Source organism: Megalobrama amblycephala, linkage group LG16 (genome assembly GCF_018812025.1).
Source record: "Megalobrama amblycephala isolate DHTTF-2021 linkage group LG16, ASM1881202v1, whole genome shotgun sequence".
NCBI lineage: Eukaryota > Metazoa > Chordata > Actinopteri > Cypriniformes > Xenocyprididae > Megalobrama > Megalobrama amblycephala.
Genome location: NC_063059.1, coordinates 6,460,286 through 6,469,988, shown reverse-complemented (window position 1 = coordinate 6,469,988; position 9,703 = coordinate 6,460,286). Strand labels below are relative to the sequence as shown.

The 9,703-nt window shown below is 39.2% G+C and overlaps 1 protein-coding gene across 1 annotated transcript; it reads right to left on the bottom strand.

The window, feature by feature from the left end:
- LOC125248095 (C3a anaphylatoxin chemotactic receptor-like) lies at positions 1 to 2,092 on the bottom strand. The gene is made up of 2 exons (XM_048159689.1): positions 1,802 to 2,092; positions 1 to 1,234 (listed from the first exon to the last, which is right to left on the bottom strand). The coding sequence occupies exons 1-2, from the start codon at positions 1,803 to 1,805 to the stop codon at positions 279 to 281; spliced, it is 960 nt and encodes a 319-aa protein (XP_048015646.1). The 5' UTR covers positions 1,806 to 2,092; the 3' UTR covers positions 1 to 278.
- Positions 2,093 to 9,703: the final 7,611 nt, after the last annotated feature.

Below are 9,703 nucleotides of genomic sequence, written 5' to 3'. Positions count from 1 at the left end.
TATGTGTGAGTTTTGGTTTATTTTTTGTGACACACTCCACAAACAAGTTCACAGAAAGGAGACAGAGACAGCAGAAAGTGGCATATCCTGTTTGTTTTCTTTATTTTACCAAAGCACAATATTTAATTTTTATTGTGATTGTATGCAAATTAAAACACACCCTTTACAGTTAACGAATGATGTCTTACACTGTATGACCATACATTATGAGTGCTTTGTTTGTCTTTATGTGGCTGGCAGCTGGCAGAAATAGAGATGGTGATATCTTTCATTTGTTTTTAGACTCTGAAGTCCAGATGATCTTCAGCAAACGCCGTCTCCAGCACCAGCAGCAGAGACTGTTTCAGCTTCTTCTTAAACTCCTCACACATGAACACATAGAGAATGGGGTTCAGACAGCTGTTGAGATGAACCAGGAAGCTAACTACAACATTCATTTTTGAAAGAACCTCTTTAGCAGAATCACTCCACTGATTCTCTTTTGCACTTATATAATACAATTTGTATACATGATAAGGAAGCCAGCATATGAAAAATGCCAGGACCACAGCTATAATGACCTGGTAAGACCTAAGCTGATTCTCCTTTTTGAGACGTTTGACTCGCACACCGATAGCTATATATGAAGATGCAATGATCAGGAAGGGGATGACAAAGCTCACTATAAACCTGAATGTGACCAGAAACTTGTAGTATTGAATAGGATAGCCATTGATTCCTTCACTCTTTGTTGCTGAGCGATTGATGAGTGCAGGGATGCAGCCGCTGATGGATAAAACCCACACAATCACGCAGATGATTCTGGCTTTGAATATGGTTCGATTATTACGGGACCACACAACCATCCATGTGCTCAGGCATCGGTCCAGACTAATAGTTGTCAGCAGCAAAATGCTAGTAAATGAGGTTAGGTAAATAATGAACCAGAGAAATGCGTACTTGGAGGTATCAGCATGCCAGATACCGTGAATGTTTAAAAGTGCTCTTATGATTAGAGAAAAGGAGAAGATGAAGTCTGCAATCGCCAAGTTGAGGAACCAAATGGAGTTGACTGTCGTCTTCATTTTGTAACCAGTCACAAATATGACGAGCCCATTTCCAATGAGACTTACAACAAGGATGGCAAAGTAAATGCATGTTATGAAGATGCTAATGCCTGAGAAGATCTCTGTCTGCACTGTGGAATTGTCCGTAGTGATTCTGGTCATATTTTGAATTCCAATAGTAGTGCTTGCTAAAGGAAAACAAGAGAAAAAAATACAGTGAGTTTTGGTTTCTGGAATCTGAATATTTGTTATGCCATATTTCACATGCAACATCTACCCCAGGATGCCATACGAAGCCTTGAGTTTAACACTCTCATCAGTTTATTTAATTTTCTATTTTAAGTTTTTTTTTTTTTTCTATTCTGCAATGTCCAACAGTAGATAACAGGACTGCATTACAGGAATTTTTTTTCATTTATTGTCCTAAATGTTTCAACCGCATGTACTGTATCTACTCAAACACATAAAATTAAAATAAAATTTTCACTTTTCACATAAGAGGATTCAATCACAGTTGGCCTATAAAAGGCAATTAAAAAAGTAATAAATTGAAACGAAATAAATAAGTCTTGTGACCACCAATAAAAAAAAAAAAAAAAAAAAATTGAAACCAAGCTATCTGTAGTTGACACATGGTAAAAATCCTTTTGGAAATATCTTTAAACTCTCTGCAATTTTCACCCAACTACAGAGAAAGATAATATTTTCTCCTCGCACCCATACATAAGCATATAATGTGCATATTAGATTCTTACCCATATTCTGTAAGGCTTCAATCCCATAAAAACCTCTTTGCAAGTTCTGTTTATTGTTGAAAATCAACAACTGATGATAAGTTCCCCTTTACTTCTCTTAAAGAGTGATGGTGGGATGGCTTAGGAAGAGAAATGCTTCTATAGAAATCTATTTTCATCGACTACATACTTTTACAGTATTTCACAATTGCTACAACACATTTCTTGAAACCATCACTCATTTTATCAAAACATTAAACACAAATCCAATCTTCAAACTAATTTCACAAAACCTCTGACTCTTATGGCAAAATCAAACAAAGCTTTCAGATCATACACACATTAAACAATATATAAATACTACAGATCATTCATTAGACACTACATTAAAAAATGGAAAACACAACATCCAGAACATGAGGTTACAGGGAAAAAAAGTATATTGTAACACAGTAAACACATTTTGCGATTACATAAAATGTATAGAAATCACAAGTAATGTGAATTTAAAGTATACTGTATGTACTGCAAGTACAGTATTATATTCAATATTATATAGTATTGAATGTCTGTATATACAGTACTTCAATACTGCAAACATACAGCAGTCTAATGCAAATGACTAAAAGGTCAAAGAAAACTCTAAATGAAAAGCATGATACAGTACACACACACACACACACACACACACACAAAAAAAACAAAGTTCAGAGTCAGTGAGAGATTCATTCTGCTTCAGCATCACGTCTTCATGTTGGGTCTGGCCTAAATCAAGTCAAGTCACCTTTATTTCAATTGCAATTTATACTACACAGATACGAGTCTAGTCTAGTATAGTATAGTATAGTATAGTATAGTCAAAGCAGCTTTACAGTGATAACAGGTACATGATGATCAGTAATGCAAAGAGGGTTAATTTTGGCTGTATAGCTCTAAAATAAAATAGTGTCATTGTTCAGCTGAAGTCAGTTCAGTGTTGATTAACTTACATTGTAAAGACCATCAATTATTATGTAAATTACTGTAATTATTTTCCTCTATAAAGCAGTTCTGCAGAAAACAATGATGTCATCATCTAGGCTAGCTTAGTTCAGTTCTCATCCTATAATGTCAGTACTGTCAGATCAATAATATTGTTAAATATTATTGAATATTGTTGAGGACATTTTCCACATCACAGGCAATGTCGTCTCTTGCCAGGCAAAGGGAAAAACCTGTGCCGGATCCAGCCTTGACAGCCTTGCTCTTTCTCCTCATCATCCTCTTACACATACTCTTCCTCCTCTACTTTTCAGATTGTTTCCATCTATTGTTGGTATCATCATTCAGCACCTGTATCACTTGTGCACTCTGATTTGACCTATATTTTATACAGTTGATTTGATCACATCATTAGAAATAAGTGTGAATAATTTTGAGTCATTGTGTTTAAAGGATGACAACTGTGTTGTAGTTGTGTTTAACTTTTGCCACATGTATTCACCATTTTGCAACACAGTGCAAAATGTGTTTTAGTGAGTAAGAATGTGTTTAGAGTTTTGCAAAAAGAGTGGATGAGATTTGCAAACACTGTCTTAACTACCTGAACTTGTTTACGGTTTTGCTTATAAAGTGACTGATTCGACAAATGGGTTTAGGCCACTGAGCATTGGGTTCAGAGAATGGGGTTTAGTGTTTTAGCAATTGTGAAATACTGTAAGTATGGAGCATGACATGCAGGAAAAAAAGTCAAACATGCGCACGATTTAGGCCTACTATTTCATTCCCTCGATTTGCTAAATCATGCGCACGATGTACTAAATCTTGATGATTTAGCAAATCAAGGGAACTAATTAGTAAATTGTGCGTATGATTTAGCATATTATTTTTTCATGCATGTCTTGTGCAGGGCTACATATTTAAGTTCTATTTCTGCAGTCTGAAATATTAATTAAATGCAGAGGAAGGGTGTTCCCTACCATCTGACATGCCATCAAACGACACTTTACCATGACACAGCACATCCAGTGTGAAACTTTCACTGTACAGTTCATATTTTGAGATGGGATATTGACTTTGCTTGCCTTATATACACTCATAAGTCACAAGACACCTTTGACACACTTTTATTCACAGCACAAATCAGATTAATCATTATATCGGGAGTTTTCTTGTCTAGTGTTGGTTTCTCTTTGTTGTCTTTGCGATTAACCCTTTCGCACGTAAGTTTAAAATATTCTGGCTGACCCCCCAGCGTGAGTTTTTTAAGGCGACTGTTCTTTAGAACGTATCACTTTATGGTTTCCATGGTGACGTGTCATTGCTTGTTACGTGACACACCGCAGCACTGAATGAATGATGATCTGCTTTCATTTAATATTTCCTTTTTTATTCAAAATATTAACACATTTGTTAACTATAGCATGAAATATCTAATATTCCGATTGCCAAATATGTGCAAGTGGATGTGTTTTGCTGTTTAAACACCTTTATAACGATCATGTTAGTTGAGCTGCATGCGCGATGGGCGCCGCCATGTTAGTTTGCTACGCACAGAGAATCGGATCTGTTGGATTTACAACCCGTGAATTCATGCACTTCTCCCGAAATACATGAAAGTAAGTGAGTCGGTGAACTGGGGAAGAATAGAGTAAGCTTTAAAGTTACTTTCACAATGTGTATCTGATATGAATTAAACGTGTTGTCAAGTTATAATGGAAAGGGTTGTTATTTCCGCTTCTAGAAACGTCATTGTGTATTTTACAAACTCTAAATATATTGTTTTGTTAGTACTCATGTGCAGTGTTGGGGAAAGTTACTTTTAAAAGTAATGCATTACAATATTGCGTTACTCCCTAAAAAAGTAACTAATTGTGTTACTTCGTTACTTTTTATGAAAAGTAATGCGTTACATTACTTTTGCGTTACTTTTTCTCACCGGGGCTGGGCTTGCTTGTTTGTTTTTTAATAAAAACAAAAAAGTTATATTTTTGGCAAAAAGGCCCTTTTACACCAAAAGTGAAATCAATAAGCCTCAGGCTGAACGAAATGCATATTTACACCTGTACAGTAGAGGGCGCAGCTCAAACAAACCTTTCAGCTGTGCTGCCATTCTGGATTAAAGAAAAATAGAATAGAGAAGAAAGAAGTTCTAGTTCTTATTTCTAAATCTAATCTAAAGTATTTTTTGATTATTAGTATGGCTGAATTAGGTATATTGAAGGTCAGCAGCAAAGACATTGGTTAATAATTGAGATTAAATACAAAGTATATTTGTGTAATTTAATATATTTTATTATTACAGGTTTGCTGAGATTGCATTTCACTGTTTTTATTCATTTTGAGGAATACTGAATGTTTTCGTGCAAGTGAAATGAGTAAATGCATGTTCACATTTAGTCTTAAACTACAATAATCATCATGCTTACACAGCGCACACAACACAGTCTGCACTTTATTTCTCTCAGTATGGGGACAGGAGATCTGTCAGTCAATAAATGTGAAAAGTAACTTGCGTTACTTATTTGAAAAAGTAACTCAGATATTTTGTTGTAAATTGAAAAAGTAATGCATTACTTTACTAGTTACTTGAAAAAGTAATCTGATTACGTAACTCAAGTTACTTGTAATGTGTTACCCCCAACACTGCTCATGTGTATTTAAATGTCTGAAACCTAAAATAATCATTATTTGGTTGAAAACACTGCATATATGTAATATATGAAAAGCACTGCACGCATCCGTCTCTGGTTTAGCGCCAGCCAAAGTGCGCACGCACATTTGAATTTGGCAGTTGATCACGTGATGCACTGAACGTTCTAATCACACCGGTGTGATCATACGCTCCTGGGACCAGCCAAGACTGATCACACTGGTGTGATCGTACGCGTTAAGGGGTTAAGAAAATCCAGTGGCCTGTTGCATGAAGCTAGCTGAACATCAGTATGAGATGGACCCTGTCTCGGCGAATCCTCTCCAGAACTTCTGGGAACAGAGCGATTGGGGAAAATGTGTACAGACGTAACTTCGGCCACGTCTACACCATGGCATCCAACCCCAGAGGGGCTGGATGAGTCAGAGAGCACCACAGTGGGCAAAGAGATGTTCTTTCGAAGCAAATAGGTCAACTTCTGCACAACCAAAGTTTTTTCAAATGAGACTCCATTCCCTGGTCCTCGGCCCCTGCCTCAACAGGATGTCTGCCCCCACATTTTTATGCCCCAGGATAAGAGCTGCTCTCAGGGAGAGGAGCTTCCCCTGGGCCCACAGGAGGATCTGATGGGCTAATTTGCACAACTGGCGAGACCTCAGACCCCCCTGATGGTTGATATAAGAGACCACAACATGTTGTCTGTGCGAAACAACACATGGGAGTAGGGTGAAGCTGCAGGCCCGGAGGCCCAACTGCACACACAGACCTGCATGCTGAGAGCAGCACTCCCAGAACTATTGTTTTTTCAGACAGTGCCACCTGCTGTTTTGATGAACTTTTTTTTTTTTTTGTAGCGTGTGTAACCGTAATAATTTCCAACATTATAAAACTGCTAGCAAGTAGCAACATCGGACAAGTGAGTAAGGTTATTAATTTTATTAAAGTGATTCCTGAAAATTACCAGGTTTTATGGCATAAATCAATGTGGCATCGTATTACACCAAAAAACGAATAGACTAGTGTTTCCACTAAAACCCCGTTTTCAAGTGCCTGTCTACATTGAAAATGAGCAGTCCCTGACAATCCTGTATAATTACATGTCATGCTACTAGTTCTTAATAAAACCCAAATGCAGCTGACCTACAGTGATGAGGTGGAGTTCATTTGTGGATGTCTCCTCCCTGAGGTAAGCCCAAAACATGTTTGAACATGAGCATGTTTATGTTCTGCAGTGTGTGCATGTTTTGTTTTATTTTATTAATTGGTTTATTTGTACAGGCCATCATTCATGCCCTTTGCGAGCTGCAGGGCCTGTCTTGGCAGGAGGCTGAAGAGATGTTCCTCCACTCAAGGTATGTTTTTAATTTTTTTGTTTGTACACAAACTGTTGAATTTTTGTGTTACACAACATTTCTGATAACAGAATTTATCTTTTCTTTTAGTGAAGTTGAGGAATTTGACCGAAGAATTGCTCGAGAAATGAAAAATCTCCCCAACAATAATGTAAAGCATTTATTTTATTTGATGTTGTTTAATATATACATTATTGACCCAATTATTTTTTTCCACCGTTTTTCTCTGCATTGTTTACAGCTCAATGACTTGTAGGACCTCATGAAAAAGAATACAAAAATAAAGTTTGGTGTGAGAAAATGACTCCAAGCACTATCATTTATTGTATGTAAATATAGAGTTAATGTTCATCCCCTAACTCTATACTGAAGAATGTGATAAATCATTAAGAATTAGGAAAATATTTAAGTAACTGAACAATTTCTATTTACAAATACAATTAATAAAAATAAACCAGACTTAATGCATTAAATCATAACCTAGTATGTGTAATATTTTATATAATAATGCATTTAATCATAGCGTAATATTTTCTAGTAGAAAAATAGTGTAAGTTGCAATCTATCAGCAATTGAATTCAGGTTAGGTAATATCTAATCAGGTTAAATAACCTTCTAAACAGCAGGTGGCACTGTCTGAAAAAACGATAGTTCTGGGAGTGCTGCTCTGAGCGTGCAGGTCTGAGTGTGCAGTTGGACCTCCGGGCCTGCAGCTTTATAATGTTGACACATGGTGGCCCCTCAGGTCTGGGAGGAAGTATTTGAGTGCTTGAAATACCGCCATCATTTCCAGCCGATTTATGTGCCAGGAAAGTAGATGGTCCTCCCAAAGACCCTGAGCTGAGCAACCACTCTTGATCACCCCCCTAGCCTGTGAGGGAAGCATCCGTCTTTAGCATTATGCGACGACAGGACTGGAACCAAGGCTTCTTCCACATGACTAAGGCACGAAGACATTGCCGCATGACCTTGATCATGCGAAAAGGATTTCCCCTCGGAGAAAACCCCTTTGCCCTGAGCCACCACTGTAAGGGTCTCATGTGCAGCAGGCCAAAAGGTATCACGTTGGACGCAGCTGCCATCAGACCCAGTCGTCTCTGAAACTGTTTTACAGTGCATGACTGGCCTAATTTCACCCCATTCATGGCCGACAAAATGGAATTCACCAGAGCAGGAGACAGACGTGCCTGCATCGTGATGGAATCCCAGACTACCCTTAGATAGTTGGTAGTTTGAGCTGGAAGAAGCACACTCTTCTTGGCATTAAGTCTCAGCCCTAACCTTCTCATGTGAGACAGAACAACATCTCGATGTTGGACTGCCATGTGCTCAAATTGAGCTAAAATCAACCAATCGTTGATATAATTCAACACACGAATGCCCTGGAGCGTTAGCATCAGTGAAGCGCGTTGGCGACCTGCAGGCCCTCTCCGTGAGCCCTGCACACCTTGAGTTCGGGCCCAACGACTCCAAAGTCATTCTGAAACCCAGGCATGGCTACGTTCCTAAGTGCTCTCGACTCCGTTCAGAGCACAGGTCATTTCCCTCTCAGTGCTACCTCCTTCCTCGGACGAGCGAGAGATGGGATTGCTCTGCCCCGTCAGGGCATTGAGGACCTATGTTGAGCAGTCTGAGCCATTTAGGCAGTCTGACCAGCTCTTTGTCTGCTTTGGCGGCCGCACCAAGGGGACTCCGGTCTCAAAGCAACGCCTCTCGTGTTGGATAGTCGACGCGATCACTTTGTTACTCCACTATGGGCCTGGATTGCCCCATAAGAGTAAAACACACTCCACTAGAGGTATGGCCTCTTCGTGGGCGTGGTCTAGTGGTGTTTCACTCAAAGACATCTGTGAGGCGGCCGGTTGGTCCTCGCCGTCCACTTTTGTCAGGTTCTACAACTTGGATGTCCCGACCTTGCATGCTCGGGTCCTCTCGGTGTGACACAACGGCCTCGCTCGAGCTCCGTCATCGCATCTCTGTCAGGGAATTCTTTCCCTCTCCAGTGTAACATAAGGGTTCAATGGCCCCTGGCCCCTCACGGATCCGCTGGGCCCCTAGGCGCACAAGATATGTTTTTGTCGTTCCCTGCCGTGGCACGGCTTGATTGTATTCGTTCCCTATACACAGTATGAGTGAATGTATCGAAAGGGAACATGCTCGGTTACGAACATAACCTCGCTTCCCTGAGATACAGGAACGAGTACTGCATTTTATGCCGTGCCACGACATATGCGGCTCAGTGTCGTCGCTTCAGTCGAAGTTAACTGAGTTCTATGGCGAAACGCCTGCTTATATAGCTATAGCCATGCCCATTTGGCAGGCTTGTTGGCACGCTGTTTCGCCATAGGCTCGCGCGACTACGCTGCGCCGTCATTGGTTCAAAAGGTTTCTTTCTTTGAACCAATAGACGTGCAGTTACACTGCGCTATTGAAAAAGGCTTCAGTGAGGAGGAAAAAGGAGCTTTTCCCCATACGCAGTATGAGTGAATGTATCGAAAGGGAACACTACTTTAACATCGTTGAGCTTTGCTTCTATGCAGAGAATACGACCTTCCTTGTCTTTGTGTTGATTCATTAATACAAAATGTATTTTCTTCCTCACTAGTATGGCTACTCCATTCCTCTTGCTTGACACAGAATTATGAAACACATGACCGACCCAGTCACGTCTAAGTTTCAAAGCTTCCTTTTCATCTTTAAAATGCGTTTCTTGTAAAAAGGCAATGTCTGTTTTTCTGATCTTAAGATATGCAAATATTTTTTTTTTTCCTTTTAACAGGGGACCCACAACCATATTCCAAGATATGATATTTATACATTGTCTATCCATCATACACTGTGTAAAACTGTGCACCTGTTGTGGACAGCGAAGGATGTAATGTACTTATTAAGTTCCAAAATTAAATAATAAATAAACCTTTAACATATAAACTGGTATTA